At 41.1% G+C, this 25,554-nt stretch overlaps 1 protein-coding gene across 3 annotated transcripts in view; it reads right to left on the bottom strand.

Moving 5' to 3' along the window:
• Positions 1–118: 118 nt before the first annotated feature.
• rab11fip3 (RAB11 family interacting protein 3) overlaps positions 119–25,554 on the bottom strand; it is a 32,893-nt gene continuing 7,457 nt past the window's right edge. Inside the window, exons 2-14 of one of the 3 annotated variants that reach the window (XM_023340727.1) lie at positions 22,751–22,844; positions 18,362–18,432; positions 14,619–14,791; positions 10,332–10,523; positions 8,165–8,302; positions 7,255–7,290; positions 7,090–7,183; positions 5,842–6,086; positions 5,337–5,418; positions 5,119–5,256; positions 4,890–5,045; positions 4,166–4,306; positions 119–3,844 (exon numbers count right to left, since the gene is read on the bottom strand). In XM_023340727.1, the coding sequence (XP_023196495.1) occupies positions 3,731–3,844; positions 4,166–4,306; positions 4,890–5,045; positions 5,119–5,256; positions 5,337–5,418; positions 5,842–6,086; positions 7,090–7,183; positions 7,255–7,290; positions 8,165–8,302; positions 10,332–10,523; positions 14,619–14,791; positions 18,362–18,432; positions 22,751–22,844 (1,674 nt within the window). In that variant the 3' untranslated portion in view covers positions 119–3,730. Of the gene's footprint in view, positions 3,845–4,165; positions 4,307–4,889; positions 5,046–5,118; positions 5,257–5,336; positions 5,419–5,841; positions 6,087–7,089; positions 7,184–7,254; positions 7,291–8,164; positions 8,303–10,331; positions 10,524–14,618; positions 14,792–15,867; positions 16,617–18,361; positions 18,433–22,750; positions 22,845–25,554 lie in introns of those variants that run through there. The other 2 variants (XM_023340728.1, XM_023340729.1) reach the window with 2 other exon arrangements.

Raw genomic sequence — 25,554 nt, 5'->3', positions numbered from 1 at the left:
ATGTTTAGTCAGTAAAGTGATTGTTGGTGTTAATCAGATTAATTACCTTTAAACATAAATGACAAATTATGACAAAGATGTTGCAGATTTTTTAAGTGCTTAAATAAAACAGAAACAGTTTTTTTTATTCCATTTATTTATTTTATTCTTACTTCCACTTTTTACCTTTAAATTCTCTTCTTACAATAAATGACATATTTCCCCAGTAACAATTAGGAGTAAATCATTTGTAGGGAGCTCCAAAAATATTATACAGCTGTACCCAATACTGTTATAATTTATACATTAATTTATACATTTATCTTTGAAAATAGGAATAAATTTACTTCTTACAGATTCTCTTTTCTACAGTATTTGCTTCCTGTCCTTCTCCGTCACACAAGCTGAGCACGACTCGGATGGCGACGCCTTCAGCAAACCTTCAGACGCATTTGAAGGAAACAGGAAAGAAGTCTGCAAAAATGTTTATATTTACAGCTCAGATGTATATCGCATAATTTAAAACCAACTGACTTTATCCAGGGCTCATCATCAGGTTTAGCGAGAGACAGTGTTTAGACTACAGGCAGAGCCGGACCAAGGTAGAAGCAAACTGAGCGGCAACTTAGCGCCTTAGAAGCGACAGGCGGGAAAACACTTTGAGTAAAATATTTTTGGTTTAATAGGCTAACATCTTAGAAGTAGCATTAGTAGAAAAAACTGCTTTAATTTATATATATCGTTTAGCTGTCATGGTAGTTTGGGGGCCCAAAATCAAGTTCTGCCAAAGGCCGTAGATTATTTTTGGACCGGCTCTGCTACCAGGTCAGTTTCTTTCAGAAAAAATTCAGAACAGAATCAGTCTTTGGTCATTTTTAACCCAGGAAATGAGATGATTGATCAGGTGAAAGTGCAAATCTAATCTACAAAAAGAAAAAATATACAGGCATAATTAGACACCTAAAAATACGTCTACGTCGTATTTTTGCTCAAAGAAATCAGGAATTATTAAAAACCTTTTTTCACCCTTGTGAAAGCCAGGAGGTTTTAAAATGTCATCTTAGTGATCGTGGATCAAGATGTACAACAAGAACTCTGTGCATCCATGCAGGACCGACTCCCTCCGGGAAGACAACAGGAAAAACTTCACCTTCACGGAAGAGCGCGTTGACCTCAGGCGGCCATCTTGTGCAGCTCAGCTAACTCTTACCTCGCTAATAAACTCTCCCGCCGCGTTGATCAGTGTCAATAAGTGTGAATTCAATAAAGCACAAACATATTTGTTTCAGCAGAACAGGTCAGTGTGAGCCGTCGACGAATAAATACCGGCGTGAGACGAAGAACCCCGACAGAAACTGTACACGCTACATGCTACAGAGCACAGGCGACCTTCCGTTCCTCTGCTGCGACTAGAAAAATACCTAGAATCTAGAATGAGTGTAGAAAAAAACTTTACAAGACATTTACATCCAAGGCCATTGTTTAGTTTTTTTGTCTTTCCTTCATGGAGTGGCGAGTGAAGAGCAGTGAGAAAGAGGCGAACAGAGTGAAAAAACGAGGAAATCAGACGTACTGGTGTCAAAGGTCGTGATATAAATCCACATCCAGGTTGGCGTTAAGAGTCCAGAATCAGTTCATGATGTCTTCACCCAGCAGAAGGAAGGAAGAATTACCCTCCATTCATTTCTTATCCTGCATTATTGCTACAAAAACGTCTGAAGTCTCCAAGCTTGATGCTCAGAGTTGCATTTAAAGAAACGCTGCAGAATCATCGGATATGTTCGACTCAACATGGCGTCATAGTGTGATACTTTTCCCTCTTCAACAGATTCCTACAAATAATCATTTCATAGCATTTCATCCTACTTCCAAAAACAAAAACAAATCATAGTGCAAAACACAAGCGCTAAATTCTTCACATACAACTTGTCAAAATGCCGGCATTTAATAGTTGCAGTAAAAAAACACGTTAAACTTCCCTGCTGCACTCAGCAAGACGACGCTGGGATCAGGCGGGCTGTACTGGGTTACATACTGGGTTGGTCGGGATTCATTTAAAGGGACAGCGCAGAATTACTGAACTGAGGATCTGTTGAAGGGCTATGCACAGTCAATATCTTACCCTACAGTGTCATGCTCACTTGGAGTCCTAAATCAGAGTAAATCCAGAGTTAGCTCCAGCCTCTCAAGCTAACCGTTACATTGTTTGCATCAAGCTGTCTTTTCTTTTTAAAGAAAAACTGCTGAGTGTTTAGATGGGGAACTAAAGAGTTGGTGTGACTCCAATAATCTTCCTGTGTGAAATAAACTGATCATAACAAGTACCAGACACACAAGTCGATTTATATGTTTAGCTTCTTGCATTGTTTTAAAAAACAAAAACAAACAAAAAAATGACGGTGCTGACTATAAATGCTTCAGTTTTTTCATTCTTCGTAGGCGTTTCACACAGGAAGACTATTGGTGGCGCACCACCTCCAGCCTCCATGCAAACAATGATTATCTCTGTCAATGACTGTTCAAATTATCAATGTGATTTTTGTGAATTTAATTAATATTTTGAGGCTACCTGCCAATTCTTTTCGTAGTAGCCGTTAGCTTCACTTTTTCAGACAGGAAGACTTTTAGTGGCGCACCGCCTCCAATGATCTGTCTCTGTAAATTACTGTTTAAAGATTAATAAGATTCACCTAAACCAAAGTGATGTTTTTGGAGGTTTACAGCTAATGGCTAACTCATTGGGATTAGCCGATGCTTCTGTTTCTGGAGCCGAGTTCTCTGGATTTATCCTGAATCGACGCAGACAGAGAAATCTACTGTAGGTAAGAAGAAGTGCTTATTTTCTCCAGCTGGCCCTTTAAATGTGTGTAGTGCTGTTCCAGCCCGCCTGACATCCAGGACCCTGTTTCATTGTAAACATAAACCAAACAATAAACCACTTCTTTCATCTTGTTAGTTTTCTCCCCTACAGGAATGATTGTTTTATGCTTTTCACTGCATTTAGTGTCGCCATTTTGGTTCACACAAACACAGAAAAAGCAAGGGAACGTCTCACACACACACACACACACACACACACACACACACACACACACACACACACACACACACACACACACACACACACACACACAAAGCAAAACCCTGTTGGAGTTTCTGATCAGGAGAAACCTCCCTCATCGGGTTGAGCTTTAGAGACCAACCGTCGTTGACCCCTGACCTGCGCTTCATGCGGGTCGTAAAAACACGACTCAGCCTGGGTCGGGTTTCCTCGGGTCGGACCGAGTCGCTTACGGTGCACTCAGCAGAATGAAATACTTTGATCAACCTTCCTTTAAGGCGTTTTGGTAGAACTAGCGGATCGGTTTTAGGTGGATTAGAAGCTGATTGGGAATAAAGGAGGAGCTAATCTACACTTGCATTTTCACATTCAGCCACCAGGGGGCTCGGGTTCCTCCAGCCAAATACATGGAAGTCACCAGAACCCAACGGCGCTCAGGAGGCCAACGCACATCCACACAAACCGAAAAGAAACGAAAACAAGCTTATTTTTTACTGACAGCCTTGGACTTTGTAGAAATTTATCGTCGTTCTTTTCTAAGCCAGTCTGGAGTCATGAGTGTTGTAAGAAGGTCCAATAAATTAATTTTTACATCCTCTCCTTCGTTTTCTTAGTGCCAGTTTGTTATAAATAAGTTCACAGCCTGTGGAGCCGGCAGCAGCGGCCGTTCCCAGTAAGGCTGCCTGCGGCCTATTTGACCTCCAGGATGGAGGGGTTGGACTCCATGATGGCCACGATGATCTTATCGATGTAATCCTGGAGTCGGTAGTTGATCTCCTCCTGTTTGTGAACGGCCTCCATTAGCTGCAAACAGACAGACAGAAGTTGGTCATAAACACGAAGCTAACAGAAAAAAACTTGGAGACCAATATGTCAGCTCTACAGCCGATCACAGATCTTTAAAAATTCTGACCTGCCCATTCCGGTTCTGGACGAAACTGATCTTTTGGTCTGAAAAGTTGCTAAATATAGCAACAGAATTGCTAAGTTAATCGGTTTCTCATCTTATCGGTCAATCTACGAAAATGAAGATGATCAGGGCAGATCTATCTACCGGACCTGCAGATGCCAGTTTGAGCAACTCTGAATACGCATCAAACTGAATCGAGTTTGTTTTAAACTCACTTCAGCCCGAGACACGGAGCTGATCTCGGCTGCCAGGGAGTCGGAGAAGGAGGCCGACATCAGGTTCTTGGCTCCCTGGATGCTCAGGTTGATGATCTGTCCGTTCAACTCGTCGTTCTGCTCTTTCAGAGTTCGGTTGTCCTGGAAACAAACAGTCAGATTTTAAAACCTGTAAACAAAAACTGAAGCACATGCTGCCATTTTATTGCACAATCAAGCAACTATTTTAACTTCAGTTGTTTTAAAAATGCTACACAAAACAAATTTGACTTCCTGATTTAACATTTTGAAATTGGACCTCTGTCTCTTTAAGAAGCTCATGCTCTCTTTGAAGCTCCGCCTCCAGGAAGTCGTCCCAACATGGCTCCTCTATTAAACCTTTAAGGTTTTTACCAGCGTTGCTCTGAGCAGCAGCTCCTATAATTAGCTCAGCAGCTGTTTGCTAATTGCTGCTGGCTAGTCTGGAGGAGCTGAATGTGGGAGGAGCTTCACCTGGAAGGAGGAGCTAGGGCCAACCACACGTTTTAACAGCTGAATGGTTGCCATGGAGATTAAGTGCTTTCTCAAACATGATGAAAGAATCAAAGCAAAACTTCAGCTTCGTTTCTAATGAGGGAAAAACAGAAAAACACGATGGAAAGATTAAAGTTAATTTTCCATGTTACTGTCCCTTTAAGACGCTGCAGCAGAGCGGGAGATTCGTTCACCTGTTTCAGTCGTGTACCTGTTTGAGTCGTTTGATCTCCTGCTCCAGCTCGGCCTCCCGGGTCCGGGTCTGGTACTCCTGCAGCCCGGCGCCGGGGGTTCGGCCTCGCTTGGCCTCGGCCTCCAGCTTGTAGAGCTGAAGATGTTCCAGCTGCTTCCGCAGGTCTTCGATCAGCTGAGGCGGAAATGGAGAAACGTTAGAATCTGCCTAGCAACAGCCCAGTCCTGCTGCAGAAGGCCCCGCCCACCTCCTGGGTGCTCTCCTTCTCCTTCTGGTTCTGATGGCGCTCGTGACTCAGCTTGTCGGCCATCTTCCTGCGGGACTCCGTCTCCTCGTTCAGCCTGTCGGTCTGAGTTTCCACCTCGTCTTGAAGCTTCCGCTTCTCCTGGAAACCATGAAGAAAGGTTGAGCAACTTAAAACAAAAACAGACAACAGAACGAGAAATAAAACAAAATCAGTTTTACCTCCTCTAGCCGCTCGATGTTCGCTCTGAGACAGGGAACGCAGGACCGCAGCTCGCTGTTCTCATCGTCCAGCTGCTGCAGCCTGAGCAACAAACATCCGGAGTCATTCACCAACATTTCTGCTTCGCAAAACGCAGATTATTAATTTTGCTTTAAAATATGAAAATGGAAAAAAACATATATTTCTCAAGTCTTGAATTAAAACATTTATTTTGTTTGCTTATGCTCCAAATGAGTTTTATGAAAATTAATTCGAAACTAAAAAAAGTAAAAAATCAGTTAAAAGCTTTTCAGATTAAAGTTTTTATTTTACTGCTTTTCAAATATTTTCTTTCTGTTTCAAATCTTAATTCCTACTTTCAAATGTTTATTTTTGTTCCATAGGTGTCCTAAATCATTTTTTAAACTCAAGTTTATGGCCTTTATTTCTCTCCGTACTCCAGATTATAATCACAGATCAGCCGTGGGTTTGAAGCCAGCCCGTGACCCAGACCCGTCTCCTCACCGGGCCTGGGCGTTCTCCAGCTCCAGTCCCTTCTCCCTCTCCAGCTTGCACAGCGCCTCCTTGTGGCGGCGGTTCTCCTGCTGCAGCAGCTCGTCGGCCTGCAGCTCCTGCTCCTTCAGCTGCTCCTCCAGCGCGTTGGCCCGGTGCACCAGCTGCAGGTTCTCCTGCCGCAGCCGGCCGTGCTGCTCGCCCGACGCCTCCGACTCCTTCTCCAGCTCCGCCACGCGCCGCTCCAGGAGCAGCACCTGGGAAAGGTCAGAGGTCAGGACCAGAGACTGGGCGCTGAAGAGCTGAATGCAAACTAGAGAAATTAATCTTTCATTTTATGGTAATTATTTTCTTTTCTTTTACTTTTATTACTTTTATTCAAAAACAAATTTTTCTGTTCAATCGGTCCAGAAATTCAGTTTAAATTATGTGGAAAAAACTGTAAACAAATAGAATATTTACTCAAAGCATCATGGAAAACCAACTTTTTTGACTTTCCAATAAAATTTTTTCCTCATCAAAAACAAACCTGGAGAGCTGCTTTGATTCTTTCATGCATGTTTGATTAATCCTTTAGTCTCCATGACAACCATTCAGCTATAAAACGCCTGGGTGGACCTAGCCCCGCCTTCCAGGCGCAGCTCCTCCTCAGAGGGGCAGTATTACATTCGCCATGCACATGGCAGCCATTTTATAGCACAATCAGGTACCTGTGTTCCCTTCGGTTGTTATAAAAATGCCATTTATATCCAATATAAAGAAATTTTGCTTCCTCATTTATCACCTCTGTCTCTTTAAGAAGCTCCTGCCTCCTGGAGGCCAACATGGCTCCTTTAGCGTTTTTACCAGCGTTGCTCTGAGCAGCAGTTGCTATAATGAGCTCAGCAGCTGTTTGCTAATTGCTGCTGGCTAGTCTGGAGGAGCTGAGCTTCGAAGGTCCACACAGGTATTTTAACAACTGAATGGTTGCCATGGAGACTAAAGGATTTATCAAACATTCATGAAAGAATCAAAACAAAACTCCAGGTTTATTTTTTGATGAGGAAAAACATTAAAACATGATAGAAAGATTTTTGTAAAAGTCTGATTTTACTGAATAAAAAACAGTTTTAAAATTGTTAAAATTATATTCGGTGCATGAACGACCACAATATGCAGTAAAGTTACACAACTTGGTCACATTTTAAAATCTTTCAGTGTTTTGAATTGAGTCAGTTTCTGTTGAATCAACTGATTATAGAATAATTTTTTTATCGTCACCTTGTCTGTGATGTCGTTGTCGGCGAGCTCCAGGATGTCCCGCGTCAGGTCGCTCATGGTGTCCAGAGTCATGGAGCTGTTCTGCAGCAGATGCCTGTGGAACCAGGAGGAGTCAGAGCGGCGTTCGCCAACGGCTGCTAACCCGATGGCGAGCGCTTCACTCACCTCGCCACCTTCTTGCTGGAAAGCCGCTTCCCGGCGCTGCAGGGAGACAGGAAACACGGTGAGAGGAAGAAACCGTCACCAAAATAAAGCTCAGCGACTCACAGCAAACAAACCGCAGCAGGTTTAAAGGCTCTAAAGGCTCTGATGGAGGAGCAGATTCACATACAGGATTTACACAAATATAAAATACAAGTTTTAGATTTAATATCAGGACTGATGAAGAATCAATAAACCTCAAAGCCTGATTGGTCTGTTGATTTATGTTACTAAGAGTTACTTTACATTTTTAATCTCCAGATTTTTTAAGTTTCCAAACTTAAAAGTTGTGGTTCATCTCTAGAGGATTAAACAAAAGAAAATACTGCAGGTTAAATCAGAAACCTGAGCGAGGAAACGAGGAAAAAGCAAAAAGGAAACCAGGACAGAAACAAGCAAGGAAACAAATATTCAGACATAATTTTGCTTAGTTTGTCCACCTGTATTTTTAGATTCTCCTGTTTTCATTTTTCACGCTTCATTCCACATTTTTCCTCCAAGCCGTTTAAAAACCTGGAGCCTAATTTGATCCTGAATCAGCAAATCTGCTCCAAAACCGGCCGGTTCTGTCCGGCCTTTACAGACATGAAGGAAACAATACAAAGCAAACTTTATTTCAAATAAATATCCGACATACGATAACGGTTTACGGTTATTTTCATCAAAGTAAACTTCGTTTTTAACTCATGAAACTAAAGCCACAAAAAGAAGCCAGGATGGAAAAACAAAACGGGATCAGAACTTTATAACCATGTGAGGACGTTCACCACAACACAGCAAGTTTCTACAAGTTAGCATGCAGACATGAGGGGGACATGCGACCTAATCAGCACTGCAGACATGAACAGCAGCCGCAGCAGCAGCCATGTGTTACCTAGTCATCTCTAGGAAATTGAGGCGTGTGGACAGATCCTCCAGGCGACTGATCTGCCTGTGACACTGGCTACAGAAAAAGTCCAGCGCCTCCTCCCTGAGGAAGCTCTGGAAGCAGTCAGGGAGGCAGGCGGGGGCGCTGGAGAGGCAGGAGAGAAGAAGAAGAGGAGGAAGAGAAGGAGGAGGTGAGTGGCAGATAGGAGGTGGTGAAGGTGCATTCAGGTGCGACAGGAAGTCCCGTAAAGCAGAGCTTTAAAGAGTTAAAGTGATGTGAGGCTGTGGTTCAGCTCTGGACAAAATGAGATAAAAACTGTGGATTCATCTAAATGAAGGGTGTTCAAAGTGAGGCGCAGGGGCCATTTGTGGTCCTAGGTGGGCAGAAACAAGGACTGCACTTAAAGCTGCAGTATGTAACTTTAATTTAAAAAATGCTTTTTTACATAATTGTTCAACTTTTCTCCATGTTAGTTTGTTATGAGTCAGATAATCTGAGAAAAGATCGATCTTCTCTCTGAGCTAATATTGCTGTCTGAAGAAATGCACCAAAAAAATAAATAAAAATCAGAGCCAGGAAGGCTTAGTGATGTCAATCATCCTCAGGTACTCGCTGCTAAATGTCCTATTGGAAACAATTCACTTATGAAGCTTTAAGCCGGCCGAGAGAAGAATCCTTTTTGTCCTTCTGGTGTTTCCTTACAGATTGTGACATGAATGAATAACGCATTAAACTGTAAACTGTCTGTGTTTTTAAAAACTAGAAAAATATAAAACTAATGCTGAACTAAACTTTAAGTATTAGTATTTATGAAAGCGCAAACTGAGGAACTTTAACTGGACAGAAAACCTTTACTCCAGTTAATATTTGATCATTATTTTGACTCTAGTATCGAGTCACTGCTGTGAAGAAACGCTTTGCTAAGCAGCGTTTAAGCTGTTTACACGTTCTGAGAGCTGGAATATGGAGGTAGGAGTGAGTGAGTGTGTGTGTGTGTGTGTGTGTGTGTGTGTGTGGACACATGCACAGCCGTGAGGGTGACTGTCTCCAAACACAGTGACGCATTCACACTGAGTGGGTGAAATCTGCAGGAAGTTTGTTTCTTTTATCTCAACAACCAAAGCTGGACATTTAGTATCAAACTCATTTAATTCACTTTATAAAGAAACTAAAACCGATTCTGCTGGTGATTATTTCTAAATTTATTCTGGTGAAAAAGGTGGAACATTCTGCTGATTTTTATTTAAGCATTTATATGAAGGGAGAATTTATGGCATTTTCCAGCTGAATTGGTTCAAAATAGGAACAGTTGTTACATTTTCAGCTGCTGCTGTTTCCTTCCACATTTAACTGAGTCAAACAAAACAAATCGTTTGAAAAACCTGTTCCCCTCCTGGCCTGTGGGGGCGCTGCACCAAGAACCACAGCAGGAAACGACAAAAACCTCGGAAGCGCCTCCATTCACAAAACAAACAAAAATGTTGTAGCATCAGAATTTAGCGGTTGAAGGATTTCTCTTGACTTTAGCAGATTAGAAACATTTCTCCCGCTAGTGCTAGGCTAGCAAGAATGTTTTGGTTGCATTTATATTACCCAGAATGCCCTGCGCTGAAGTCCACTTCCTGCTTTTGGAGTGGTCTCCAGTCCGCTTGGTGTTCACGTATAAATTCAAACCGAACCCGAGTTCACTTCAACCAAACTGAGACCAAAGTTTGTAGAACCAGAGTTCACTTTTTTGGTTCGATTATGCATTCACCAAACTGGACCGGAGTCAGGTCAAAGCGGACCGGAGTCGGGTCAAAGCGGACCAAACAGCTGAACGCGCCGTTAGCGTGTTTTAGCTTTCAGCAGGTCTCCATCGGTGCTGGAGAAACAAACTGGGCTGAATATTTTCCTAACTCTGTCAGAACCGTCCGTCCCAGATTAAACCTTGAAGTAGCTCCATCAAGCTCAATGGGACCAGTCCAAGTAACTCTCCATCCATCAGAGGAGGAGTCAGGTGGGAGTAAACCGCATTGGATACATTTTTCCTGTGAACGTTAATTTAAGCCTCGAGCAGCTGGGAACGCGACAGTGTTTCACGCCTTATCAGCAAGCATGATGGGAAACATTGTTTCTGCAGTGTCTCCGTTTAAAAATGGCACTGAGGCGTTACCATGGCGACCGCTCCTACCTGGGGGAAATGACGGCGGAGCCGTTGATCTGCTCGGGCGGCGTGGCGGCGCCCTTCCCCATGGAGCCGTCCACGCTGCTCTCCAGCAGCAGGTCCGACGTGTTGCTCTCCCCAAAGTCCTCGAAGTGCTCCTCCTCTCCGCTGATGACCGTCACCAGGGAGTGGCTGTGGAGCTCCGAGTTCAGGGAGAACCTGCAGGGGGCGTCGACACATCGGGTTACTGAGGCACACACGAATAAGACGGTGTTCAACACCAGAACCACAAAACGTTCACTTCAGGTCCAAATCAGAGAGGAAGGAGAAAACCTATGAAAGAGATGGCTAGCTGGGTGCTAATAGCAGCTCAAATTTAAAGGAACAGTGCCTTGGAAAAGTATTTGTGTTCAAACAAAAAAAGAAAGTTTAATGCATTTGGGGGGGATTTTAAAGTAGCATTAAATACTGTTGAGTAAAAAGATCCTGAAGTTGTGGAATTCTTTACTTCAACATTTTTATTATAAGATGTTAAAGATCTTAATATCTGCAGTTTAACATCTTTGTTGAAGTGCCTTTATTTACTGAAGAGCATCTTTTACTTCAGCATCTTTTTACTGGAGAACTGAGGAACTGTTCAGGCTGAACAAAGCTTGTGTATAAACACGAGGTCTCACTACAACGTCGGTTTAGTTCAAACATGTTTCTTCTTCCTTCATTGAACTTCTTCTCAGCAAATAGAGCATCCAGAAAGTTTACTGAACTTGAAGAGTAGTGACCCTGAATTTTACTCAAGTGAAACTATAAAGTACAGCGTCGTACATCTAAAAGTACTTTTTTTGCAATGAATAAGTAACAAGTTACCACCATCTTCTGGCTGTACATGCAGAGAAAAGTATCTTTACAAAGTACTGAACACAAATGTACAGATTATGAGTTTAAAAACAAAAACACTTCAGTTATAAGTTGCTTTTTGTTGCACTATGGCATAAAGCCCCAATAAAAGACGTTGGATTTTGTGTTTGTAATGAATGAGAAACTGAAAAGGTGAAAATACTTCCTGCCTCCATTTAAAGACAGAAAAACAGAAACTGGTGCAGCACCCAGAATCCGGCCCAGTTTTAGAGTAAAAACCAGACGACGACTAATCTTTCCCCAGGAACCGCAGCCATCTGGTCAAGTTCAATGGCTGCTCGTTAAGATAATCTGCTAATTCACATTAATCCCAAGGGCTCCTCCTGTACTTGTTGTAAATCTCAACCTCTGTGGCAGCAGGAAGGCCATCTGTGCCGTTTAAACGGGACAAACAGTCGACTTCATGAAAACATGAGTCTCTCTTCCTGTTTAAAGGACGTTGAAGTCATCGCAGGATGAGGATGTTAAAATCACCAGGAGTAAAAAAAATATAATAAATACGGGTTGAGATGACGGATTCGAGTCGCAACATTCTAAAAACTACTAGTTTACGACTTACGTTTTACCCTTTTCCTTGCAAGCGGGCCCCACGCCAAGGTCCCCGGCACCGAGGGCCGGCGAGGAGCGCGATCGCATCTTTGAACGCCCTGCGCTGCCCTGGCGAGAAAGCCTGGGGGCGACTGGGGTCAAAACTCCTGACAACCAGAGAGGAATCCTGAAGTTTCACGGTTCACCGCGGCACGAAGCAAAACGGCGACCGAACCAGACGCCACATGAAGGACGCCGCTCCGATTGGCTTAATCAGATTCCAGGCTGAGCGACAAACAGACGGTACCGCTGACCGAGCCGAGGTCCGAGCACGAGCGTGTGTGTGTGTGTGTGTGTGTGTGGACGCAGGCAGGAGGGACTAATCCTGTTAGATTGTTAATCCTGAGCCGAGTGAACAGACTCGTACTTTAAATGTTGCTGGATGAGTCGGTTCATCTGACCAAACTCCACGACTGAACAACAAGTTTCATTGGTTCAACGTTTGACAGTCGGGTCGGAACTAGTTACATTTACTTAAGTAACTTTTTCAAAAGTTACTCAACCGTACTTTTTCCTTTACCCGAGTAATTTTATTATGAAGTATAACAAGTAAAATTTCCGGATTTTCTACCCACTGAATGAAAAACAAACATGTTTTAACCAGAAACACACCTGCAGTTTTTATCGAAAGAAACTGATTTGGAAACATTTTCTTTTGTCTGGTTTTGTTATTTTTGTTACTTACATGAATTATTGTCATTTTAGTTCTTAAGATGACAAAATTTCCACTTAACTTTATATTTTGGTCCATGTGAATATTAAATGACTGATAATCTGATCAGTTACTCTGAACCTGGAAAGACATTTTAACAAATACCTTTTTATTCTTGAGTAATTTCCTGGATAACACTAAACTGATGTAATGTCAAAACTTAAAAGCTATAAATATCAAAAACAGAAATACATACACGTCAATATTAATCTACTTTTTGGAAGGAAGCTATAAATATACATTATGAAGCCATACTTTGTAATGAGATTCAATGCTGAATGTTCGATTTCAGAGGAACTGAGTGACGCTACACCAGAGGCGGAGCTTTGGGAAAAGAGGGCGGAGCTTCAGAAATTTATGTCAGCCGGTGTTTAAGCACCGCCAAGTGGTTGCCGTGGGAGATTCAAGGATTTCACAAACATGCATGAAAGAATCAAAGCAAAACTTTTTAAAGAGACAGATGCCCAATTTCAGGGCTTTAAATCAAGAAGTTATTTTAGTCATATTTGATAACTGCAGCATTTTCATAACAACTGAAGGCAACATAGTAACTTGATTGTGCTATAAAATGGCAGCATGTGTCTGTAAAATAACACCGACCCTCTGAGGAGGAGCTGCGTCTCGAAGGCGGGGCTAGGGCCACTCAGGCGTTTTATACCGCCATGGAGGTTAAAGTATTTTTCAAACATTCATGAAAGCATCAAAGCAACACTCCAGGTGTTTCTGATGAGGGAATAACATTATAACATGATGGAAAAGTCAAAAAAGTACATTTTGCCTCACGGCTCCCCTTTAATATCAAATTCTTTGATCAACGTTGCTCATTTCTTCAGCAGCTTTCTGGACCTTTACGCATCCATTCTGACATACGAGTATAAACGCATTAACCTTAGTTCTGCTCTGAAACAAAGTTCAAATAAAACCCGCTGATGTTTGTAAGGTGACAGAATGTGGAAAATGTCCTGATTTAGCAAGAAAACTACAACCTGATGCAGCTGCTGGTACAACAGAAGCTCAGACGGTCTAATATGCCCGGCGTTTGGTAAACAGGCTGCTGGAACGAGCAGACGAAGGCTAGAGTCACACGGTTTATCTGCTAACCTCCAGTCAGCAGCAGCAGGTCAGCCTCAGTCAGTGGGAGAGGAATGAAGGGATTAGATTAGCTTTTGCCAGAGTAAGACAAAAAACGCTGAATCAACACTTCCTGGAATTCAAGGCTCACACATGGAACGGGAAGTCCGAAGGCGTCCCTGTCAAGAAGCCGGACAGACGGGTTCCCCAGTCAGCAGATACCGAAGCTTCGCTGCACTTCCTGCTGCTGCTGCACAAAGCAACTTGCTCAAACGAAAAAATACAAAATACTCATCACTTCTGCACTGGATGCGATTCAAAGCAGCGGTCAGATCCAAGTTCAGAGAAAAACTAAAAATACTTTAAAAAAAGAAAATACTGTGGGGCTCCAAAGCCTGCAGTATGATTATTAGAGTTAGGTGATTAATCAGATTTTTAGTGATTAATTGAGTCCATTCGAATAATCAAATTTCATCAATTAATTGAATTTAATTAATCGAGTTTGATCATTTATGGTTTTTGAAAATGTCATTTTAGAACTACTTGGGTTTCCGTAGTTCAGAGTGATGTCAGTACGCTGAGGGCGGCCATCTTGTTTGACCTGTGTGTTTTACAGCTTCTCTACAACAGAATATTAAACCGATATTAGCGTCATATTCTGATAACTAACTATATTCTGTAATTACAAATTCTCGTCATCTGGCCCTAATGCCACAGCAGGGATGATTACAATTACAGACGCTTATTGAAAATATTTTCAATAAGTTTTCAATTTAGAAAAAAAAAGTGAGCAAAAATGTATTGATTGATTAAAACCAGATTTGGTATGAAATGAGTCCAATTTTAATCGCCCAGCTCTAATGTTTAACCCGCTCTCCAAACCTGAATCACACATTGGACTTAAGGTCATTAAGTCAAGATGGCGGCCTGAACCCTGGGTTTGACCCGAAGCCGGAGGTCATGTGATGCTGTGCGAAAGGTCAGAGCCGGGTCAGAACACAGAAATCACCAACACCGCGTTTACAGACCTGCTTCCCCCATCGTCGGGGTCGTGCAGCGTGGCTTCGATGCCGCTGTCCGTCTCCACGTCCTCGTGCATCTCTGGGGGAACCAGCGCCGCCGTGTCCTCGTCGGTGAACGTCTCACACTCGCTGTAGGTGCTCTCTGAGCCCAGGTACGCGCTGTCCGTCACCTCATTCTGCTGCAGAAAACAGATCATCACGTTTAGAGCTGAAACCCGGCGAGGTTTGAAACCCAACAGAGAAAGATTTACACTTTTCAAATTAAAGAATCCTTCCAACCCTTCATCTGATCTTCAAATCGGCTCAAAACTGAATTAAAGTAAGTGAGGAGCGATTCATCTACAGACAAAGAAATTAAGTTTTTAATTTTGATGCATTTATCCAAGGCTGAAACGATTAATCGATAATTTAAATAAACTAATTTAGTAATTTATTAATTGTCAGCAAGAGTTTACAGCTCACATTCAGAGCAGTAAATAGGCCAAATAAAACAAAATAAAACATTTTGCATTTAAAATAAAGAAAAAAACTCCATAAAATTAATCTGGTTTAAATTCTGTAAAATAAGCATCACATTGCACACCTTTTGGTATCCAATTATTAATTAGTAACTTAAAATAAAAACAGATCAGTCCTGCGCTGTTTTGATGTTAAGTTAAGTAGAAAGGACGGATTTAAGCTGCAGATGAATCCTTTGTAACAAGAGATCAAGAATTCATTAAAGAAACTCCTTCATTGACTTTTAGAAAATAAAATATTTTCTTAATTGAAAAACAAACTGAATTTGTTCATTTAAATTTTTTAAATTAATAAGATTGTATAAAAAGCAAATAAAATTTTTTTTGTTTAATCTGAAAAAATTGCATATTTTCTTATCAAATAAATTGATTAATCATTAGAATAATTGATCAATTACTGACGTAATGTTGAGCTGCAGCCCTGCATTTATTCAGCAACCTGTATTTAATCAGCCAAACAACAGAGAATTAGGACAAGTAAAAACATTTCTCCCCACTTCTGCAGTTAAAACTCTCCTTTCTTTAATAACCTGTTACAATAAAATAAACTTAATTTTCACTTGGATTGTTTAGAAAAGCAAACAAACGATCAAACGATACTTTAGAGACGGTGGATCCAGACAAGTTAAGCTCATTATCTCACCAACCATCAGCAAAGCTTTAACACCTCGAAGCAACAGGTTCAAACAACAACATTAAGGCGACACCTTAACAACGCCAGCTACACCACCACATACCAGTTCACTGGAGGCACTGGAAGCAGTGGGGCTCAGAGGGACGACCGCCATGTCCAGGATCATCCTTTCCACTGGGTTTGACCCACAGAGTCGTCATGAAACACCTTCAGTAACTCCTGCGCCTCCCGCCGTCAGCGTGGCACAGGGAGGATGTCAGGGAGAAAACAGACAACGCAGCGACACTCGGCTGAGCGGCTGGCCGGGCCGAGGGGAGGAGACTGAGCCGAGTCCAAAGAGCAGCACGTCTCAGCTGGGTAATCTGCCCCGCTGCCACTTCCCAACCCACCGGCCCTAGAAATCATTAAGCCGCGATGCAGGGCCAAACTAAAACTGTTAAATTACAACAACGCTGTTTATGATCAAACCAGGTGAAGTGGAAGGGACCAACAGGAACTACGTTCTGAGCGTGTTTGACGAGGCGTTCCTGCGACCAAACGTCCTCAGCTCGCCGTGTTTTCAAAGCAAACAGCAACAGAACAGATCAGCCATTGAGAGAGACGCCTTTCAGGCCAAATAAAAAAAAACCCCAAAAGGAAAAAAGCGAGGAGGCGGCGGCGGACGCAGGTCAGGGCCGAACTTCTTCCAAACTCAGGCGACACGTTTCAGCAAGCGGAGCCGCTGGAGCGTTTCCCCAGGAGAAAAACTTCACTCCCGTTTCTCCCCATCTTTTCCCAGCTGTAATAATCTGAACTGAAGAGAGTCTGCATTCACTTTTATTTGAGTGTTTGGGCTCTTTGGGATTTATTATTTTAGGCCTGTCACAATATGCAATAAGTCCATTAAAACAAACTCAATTTCCATTTGCAACATTTATTGTTTTTCTCTTTCTACTAAAAACTGAATGATAAAAGTTTCACTCTGATGTTTGGTCTCAACTGGCCTTTTATCACAATTCATTTTATTTGTTGTTTCCGTTTCATTTATTTTGGCTACATGTTAAATGTTCACAAGGATTTTAAGTTCATTGATCTTTGAGAATGTGTTCTTGCATCATTATGCCAATATTACCATCACTTGAAAATGGTTTCAAAACAATATCATCATTTATCGCAATAACTTCTCAGACAATTTATCGTCCAGGAGAATTTGTTACCATGACAGTCCTACTTATTTTGTAATATCTCTAATATTAAGATAAGATGAGATAAATCTTTATTGTCATTGTCACAAGGACAACAAAATTCAAAGGGTGCCATCAGTCGGTGCACATGCCCAAAAACAAAAAATAACTGTCTCACAATTCACACACAACGCAAAAATCAACAAACTGGCAAAAAAAATAAAAGAACAGCCACATTCTCACATACATCATTTATGATGATTAATGGTTGCTTTTGATTGCATTTAGTTTTGTTATTGCTATCGGGTTATTATAATTTTAGTGTAATTTTTGATGTGTGGACCTCATGAAGAAAATCAACTTTTAATAGTAAAAGGACTAAAATGACTAATCCATTAATCACAATTAATCTTTTGAAATTATTGTCAATTATTGAATTAATTGCTACAGAAGAAAAAAGACCAAACGTATTGAGAGCAGTTGAACCAAAACTGTACAAAATATTAACATGTTGCTTTTTAAGATAAACATTCATCTGTCGACATGTTTTAGCCAAAACTCCACAAAGAGCATAGCTTTAGCTTCACCAGATTCAATTCATTTTAGGAATATGTTGTTACATTTATGCAATAAAATACCTAAAAAAAAATCTATATATATATATATATATATATATATATATATATAATGTATTTTTAAATTTTGTATAAGGGTTTAAGTGGTTAAAAGAAAAATCTGCACACTGTGCCATTTTTTTAATCCGATCAATTAGTCAGAATATTACTAAATTATTAGTTCCAGCACCAATATTCAGTGATTCTTAGTGAGAAAAGAATCTCAATGAAACAGGAAGGCAAGCTATATATAATTATGTAACTAATCATCACATTCATTTAATAAACATTTCTTTTTTTAAGCAGACTTATTCAACTGTAACTCAAAATAATCCCAGATTGGTCAGGAAAACATTTGCAGAAGAGTTGTAGTTCAAGCCATGGCCAACAGGGGGCACCAACACTGCAGCTCAGTAAAAAGGCCCAGAGCAGCAGAAACTGTCGGTTCTGCATAACGCAGGTTAAATATACAAAGTCCTGAACCCGAACGGAGGCAGGAATTCCAGAAATGTCGACCACAACTGGAAACACACAACCTCACACACACACATTCACACAACTTCACACACTGCTGCGCATTCCAGCTGGTCGATTTTATGTCAAGGGAAACCCAACGCCTCGAGGGCCAGAAGCCAAACCCGCCAGGATGGTGCTGGGCCTGCACAGCCGTCGGCACGGTAACGACAGCCGAGGGCAGACGGAGTTCAGGCCATGGGTCCCTACAAACAGGAAGCGGAAGGGACCAACAGGAAGTGGAAGGGACCCAACAGGAAGTGGAAGGGACCAACTAGTCCAACAGGAAGTAGAAAGGACGTCTCACCTCGTCGTAATCCTCTGGGCAGCCGCCGGCGCCGTCCCCTGGGTTGTAGCTGTAGAGCTGCGGTTCTGGACCTGCCGACAGAGCAGGGAGGCGTGTTGGTGTGCGCAGCAGCAACAGAAACAAACAGAAGCAGAGCAAACATGGAGGAGCGGCTGTTGATGTGCAAACAGGTAACATGAGGGCAGGAGTCCTCTGTTTACGTTCTGCTCTGGGTGGAAAACTGCAGAAACATTAACATGTTCTTCATCCTTTCATCAAGTTGACCTGAATTACAGGTTCAGCTAAAACAGAAAAACAAGATGGCGGCCTGACGTCACTGAATCATGAGACCCCAAAAAATAGCAGGGAGAAAAAAAAAAAAAAAAAAGAAATTAAAAATCCAGATTGTCCAAAAAATTTTATCTTTAAGTAGAAAATTTTAATAATCGATCAAATTGATTTATTGCTCAGCAACCAACACAACCAGTAACAAAAAGCTGAAATGGAAAGATTTCATGGAGCCACATGAAATCAAGAGATCAAGGGATATCCAGCCTGACTTTGGCCTAGTCCAAGTCTAAATCCAATTTTTACCAATAATATGTGGAAAGACTTGAATTTTAATGTTCATAGATTTTTGATTGTGAAAATCTGGATTGAAGCTCAGAAAAGCCTGCAGCTGTTTAAAAAATGCACTCCACACCTTTGGGATTTTAATTTATAACTTTGCACAACTTTCTGCTGCTTCATCACATTAAGCGAGAATAAAAACACACAAAGGTTTGGTTGTTGTAACGTGACAAGGTAGTTGAATTGGTGTGAATGTTTTTACAGCGCACTGCAGCCCCAGATGTCCTGGTTGGGCAGGTTGGTCAGCAGTAAGACGCGACGGTAAACATGACATGACCTCCGTCTGAGGCGAACCAGAGGCCAGTTGTGAGGTCACAGCAGAGACCCGCAGCAGCAGCCGTAACTTGAGCCGCGTCCCATCAGCCACTGCGGCCAACGGCACCTTACTGGGAGGAAGCAACATGAACTGGTTCCAGTGGCAATGGACCCGACACGCCTGCAGAACCTGGTCTGACGTCAAAGTGAGAATATTTAACGTTGCTTCAGACATTCCAGTCTCAGCGGGGAGCGAGGCATTTCCACGGCCCGGGGCAACACTTTCATCCAACACGCCTCCTTCACTTCACTACTGCAAAAATCTAACAGTTTTCTAACATTTTCTAACTTTCTCAGCAGCAGGTTTACTTTTTCAGTTAATTTCTAATCACCAGTTTCAATATAATAGTTTTTTTTTACTGATGGTAATATCTTCTGATAGTATTTTACATCCTGCAGCTGGAACAAAAAAACTAAAAATGGTTCCATTTTGCAATAATGTTTCCCTTGTAGATGGCCAATAGCTTTTAGATATGTTACCACTTTATAAATCATTAATAACCGTTTATTATGCATTAATTAGAAGAGGAGACAATCACAGATTCTTACCAAATAGTTTGTTTAGATATTTTATCTAGAGTTGTTATTCTACCTTGTAAACACATGAAGCATTTGTAAATGTAATTTTTTATTATGTAATCTAATTTTCACCCTTAAGACATAATAAGTAATTAATGATTTATAAAGAGTGTAATAGTTAATAGCCATGTTATCAATTCATCTATAGTCGTTGATAAGTTGTAAAGTGGAACCATAAAAATGAATCTTTAGACGCCTCAGACTGCATCATTATTGGGAAAAAAATAAAAGTGTCTTCAGTCAGAGGCTTCTTCAAATGTGTTGTAATCCAGACTGCTACAGGAGATCCTTCCTGCCCACAGCCATCACCATCTAGAGCGAGGCGTTAACTCTAAAAGAGTTGCATTTAATCCCTTTTGGGATCAATAAAGTACTTTTGAATTTGACTAGGTAACATTTTTATGTTTTGAAATGTCTGTTGCACCCGACTGGTCTAAGAACAAAACCATAATTTAAACTAAATCAATAAGAATGTCTAACATAAAATATAAGCCAACCTTTATTTTGACTGCACAGATCAATAAGTCAATGAGCCATTAAGGAATAATAAATATTCCTTAATAAAATGTTTTTCTAATTTAAAAACATTTTTTTTTTGGTAATTTAGCAAATAGATATTATTTTGGTGATTCTAACTTCTCAAAAACAAGAAAAGTTTAATTTGATTCATCAGACTGAAAAAAAAGTGTTTCAACCATAAATAATGTTTTACTGTCAAAAATGTTATTAAGTTTTCTTACAAAACTGCAGTTTTCTGCATAAAGTTCACCTAGAAGACATTAAAGTGTTTTCATGGCTGTGAGGTCAGATTAAAGGAAGCTCTTCATGGTGCAGTGGGAGCCACGTCAGGCTGGATCTGCAGGTTTGGCTCCTTTTTCCTTCCATCCTGGACACAATGAGAGTAAATGGATCCGGGGGATCAGATGAGGATTTATCCAGATAAAAATTAAAGCAGGTTTTTGTTAATCAGTCGTGTGGGAATCCTGAACCGAAACTCAACTCTAGTTTCACATTTTACACGCAGGCCAAACCACTAATTTCACGTTGGACGTATTTTATAAGAATCTGTCATTACATGGCTGTAAAGCCCAGCCGTGATTTTACAGCAGCAGCAGATGAACGGGTCAGAACCAGAAACCGGGCCGGCGCAGGGAAAGCAGAGAGGAGGAGGGTGAATAATTGAAGCGAACAGGACGCTCTGTCCAAGCGCTCTGAAAGCCGGCCAATCAGACCATGTGTCTCCAAACATCCTGACTTATTCATATCGTCAGTAACCAGAGACACTCAACGCAGAAACAATCCTACAAGTCAATGTGTGGGTGGAGCTGAGAGGGGCGGAGTCATGCTGTGGGCCAGACCGCCATGTTGAACACAGATCTGTTACATTAGCTCAGATTTGTTCCGTCTTATGGCTTTCGGTTCTGGATGCCGTAAGCTGGAAGGATTTTTTTACTCTTTTTCCATTGGACAGTTATGAAGCGTAACCGTGGCAACAAGGTAACGTTTTTAGAACTGGGAGAAGCTCATCAGCATCTTAAATACCTGAAAATGAGGCTTCATGGATGCACAGAGAGGAGGAGGAAATTCAAAGCTTCTCTTCCATCCATCATAATGAAGGAGGATCTTATCCCCTACTCCAACATCTCCAACCTGACAGACTTAGTTGCAGGTTCAGCAGATTCAGTTCGATTGGAGATCAAAATTGTAACATTTGTTACATTTCCAGCTGCTGCTGTTCTTTCACTGCACTGAATCAAACAAACCAAACTTATTGAGAAACCTGTTCCCCTCCTGATCTGTGGGGGCGCTGCACCAAGAACCACTAAAGGAAACGACAGAAACCTCTGAAGACGCTGAGCACAGCTTCCTTCTTCACAAAATGTAAATAAAAATGGAGGCGTTTTAGCGGTTTTCTCGTTTGTCTTTAGTAAAAAAAAAAAAACACCAACCATTTCTCCTGCTAATGCTAGGTTTGTTTTGGTGGCATTTACCCAGAAAGCCCTGCGTTGTAGTCCATTTCCTGCTTTTGGAGCGGTCTACAGGTCGGCTTCACATATGCATCCAAACTGAAACAGAGTTCACTTCAACCCAACCCAGACCGAGGTTAGTAGAACCAGAGTTCGGTTCTTTTGTCCTAATCAGAGATCGATTTCACGTTCACACTTCCCGACCAAACCGGACTTTCTAGACAAATGGATTGGAGTTGGAGTTGGTTAAAGCGACCAAACAGCGTTAGTGTGAATGCTCCCTTAAAGAGGAGCGGCAAAAGCAAATGACGTGGATTAGCAGAGCTAGCCTTCGTGGTAATTATGAGACCGTCGTACAGTAACAGCTTTCAGTCAGAGGTTTCTGCAGATTCAACAGCCACTGATATTTTTGTTTACTGAATGTTTGTACTGTACTCTATAAAACTCACAGACCTGTATCAAGTTAATTGGATTAATATTTTGGGCCTTTAATGGACATAAACACTGTTTGGTTAAAGATGTTGGGGTAGGGGATAAGATCCTTGTTTATTATGATGGATGGAAGAAATTGTTTGAACTTCCTTCTTTTCTTTTGTAAACTTTGGGGACAAAGTTCAGGTATTTGAGTTTGAGATGCAACACAGCTACTTCAAATTGTAAAAAAAAAAGAAGAAGAAAAAAATCCAGTTACCATAGTTGCACATCACACCAGCTGTCTACCAGTATAGCTGCACAGGGAATAATTATCCAAACAGGCAACGACTCCATCATGAATTATAGATGAAAACCATCTGAGGTAGAGTTTACTACATTCTAAGCCTTAATCTGGAATACCAGAATCATCCGTCTTCAGGTTTCAGAGAAAACAGGAACAACAAATTAAACTACAGCCTGATGAAACGAGACGCATGGACCTCACCTCCATTACTGATCGCAGAGATTCCTCTGTGGAAATCTTCAAAACTGATGACGCCGAGACCGCTGGGGTCCAAAAACTTGGTCAGATCCTTCACCTGAACGAGGAAAAATAAATAAAATAAATTTTACTTTCAGCAAAGCAGCAGTAGATACTCAACCATCATGTAATAAATGACAAGGGAAGGTTTTTCTTTCAGATCCTGTAAATGAGTAACCGGCCTTGTGACTTCGGTGAGAAACATTTATGATATAAAGAGTTCACTCTACATAATTTCACAGAGACAGCAGCATAAAGTCATTACAGGGCAGAAAATGCCCAATAAAACGCTGCTGCCCTCCAGAAATAAAAATCTGCATTTGCAGATTTCAAGTGTTTAACTGTCCTGAATTGAGTGCAACAGTGGCTTCATAAAAGCTTTTTACGCACTACAAAGAGCAAAGTCTTTAAACTCTGAGGGAAAAAAGGCTATAGACAATTCAAAATGTTTGCAAAAAACCAGAGGTTAGGAGAAAGTTCCTGCAGTCAAAAATGAGGAAGAAAAGCTGATTAAAAGAGCCGACTGCCTGGTTTCACATTCACAGCATGGAGCGGTGCAGCGCAGGAGCTGCAGGAAACGGGTTACATAAGCGCACCTACATGCTGCATCGCTCCGCCGGTTACCTGGCAACCAGTCGCTCTTTACATGGAGCTGGAAATAAATCCCAACAGGGAGCCAGCGGGGACCTGCTATCTGCCGAACACGGGCGGCTTAAACAGATTCATGAACACAAGAATCAAATCTGGACTCTGGGTCAGGATCCCGACCAAACTGAGTCCAAAATGTCTGACATGAACTTCATCCCTCCCTCTCCTTCGCTCCTGATATCAGTTACAAATAAAAACAAGCTGATCGCCTTAGCAACTCTGAGCTGCGACTCAAAGAGGCCAGAAAATCCCAACAAAGTAACGCCGACAAGCCGGAGAGATTAGGGTCTGGGTCCGATGTTTCAGCAGGAAAAGTCAAGAACTTTTCAAGAATTTAAGGCAAGTTTCCAAACTTTTCCAAAACCACACCTTGGAAATAACACAAAGAAACAAAAAAAAAACAAAACAAAGAGTTTCATTACATAATTCTCATGTGATGTCACATTTCTGGAAACTTTGAAGCCGACAGCCATCTTGATAGATAAACATAACCAACTGTCATGGTAGTTGCTATGGCAACAGCTTAAGAGAAGCTCTCGCCTCGGTTATCTCCAACTTAAGCAATAAAATTAAGTAACAGCTATTAAGCCTGAAGTTTATTTTCCATATACTTTCTTGTTGTTGGTTCATCTTCGCTTTGTGCTGCGCTTGCCTACCAAGATGGCGGCTTGGGCCGCGGATCCCATCCAGTTAGGACAAGTTGTTAAACATATAACGTAAGACAATCAATAAGTCACTGAGCTATTAATATTACAATGTAACAATTCAAGCAAATCATGCTAAGGTGAATTACCTTCCTGCTCAAATTAAATACTTAAACACAATATACAATGAAAGTTATGAAAAATAAACATTATTGCTAAGTTTTCTAGCAGTTAGCAAAATAAATAATTTTGGTCATTTTAACTGATCTAAAGCAAGTTTAGTCTGATTTAACTTCAGGCAAGAGAATAAAAAGTGTATTTTTTTTTACAGTTTACATGTTATTTCTACTGTAAAAAGTTTTCCACATTTAGGCTTTTAATCAAACATTAGGATTAATTTTACAGCAAAACTCTGCAGTCTGAACATCAAGCACTTTCAAGGACTTTATACAGAAACCAAGCACTTTCCAAACCTTGAAAACCCATCAATGAAATTCAAGCATGTAAGGATTTTGTCAGGTAGGCGACAGGAAGTGACAGTGTTTGGTTCTGTAAACATCATGCTCCTTCCTGCAGAGGAAACCCTCACTGAGGTTTCCTTTGGGTTGAACCCGATGATGGAAACACTTGCCTGAGGTCAGTGGGAACGCGTTTAGTGTTTAGCTTCCAGTTTCTCGCCGCACGCCGATGAGTCATGATGTTCCAATCCAGAAACGCCTCGGCTGCGAGAACACGACAAGCTCCTGACTTTATTTAATAATCTGTTATATTTAGCAGCAAACGGCTCAACAAGCGTTTTTTTCCTTTCACAACCACAGGATGCTAAACAGAGCAGGCAGACGGCTGAAGCCGGCCTCCATCTGAGTTATTAAGAGTCGCAGCAGCAGGTCCCAGTAGAGCAGAGTTTAATCTACATCTGGGCTGGAACTAAAGGTCAGCAGAACCACAGATAAACTGGGCCAAACATTTATAACTGAAATCCTTTTTCTTCATCTAGTTTCCTTTAAAACCAGTTTTGTCATTTGATTAATTCTCCTCATTTTATTCTCCATTTAAAACCATTTGCCCAAAACAGAGTAAATAATTGCAAAATATCACCACGGAAATCCACATCAAAGAAAAAAAAAAAAAATCCACAAATATTGTTAAATAGTTTTATGTGATGCCAACTCCCACCTGCAGGTGGCAGTATTTCGTTTGTGTCACCAAATCATCTAATTTTTATTCTCCATTTGAAAGTAAAATATGTATTTGACTAAAACAAAGAAAATCATTTTAATTTTATTAAAGCAGATTCCATATTTTGTAATTCCATATTCATGAAAATTCACAAAAAATCCAATCTGCTAATGCATAATTATGAGTTTATTACCAATTTTCCCACAAAAATGGTCAACATTGTGTTGAGCGACTACTAATTTCCACCTGCAGGTGGCAGAATTTTTTGTTGCTGATTATTTTGACTCATTTTCATTC

The sequence above is a fragment of the Xiphophorus maculatus genome, chromosome 10 (genome assembly GCF_002775205.1).
Source record: "Xiphophorus maculatus strain JP 163 A chromosome 10, X_maculatus-5.0-male, whole genome shotgun sequence".
Classification (NCBI taxonomy): domain Eukaryota; kingdom Metazoa; phylum Chordata; class Actinopteri; order Cyprinodontiformes; family Poeciliidae; genus Xiphophorus; species Xiphophorus maculatus.
This window is presented reverse-complemented; position numbering and strand designations above follow the sequence as displayed.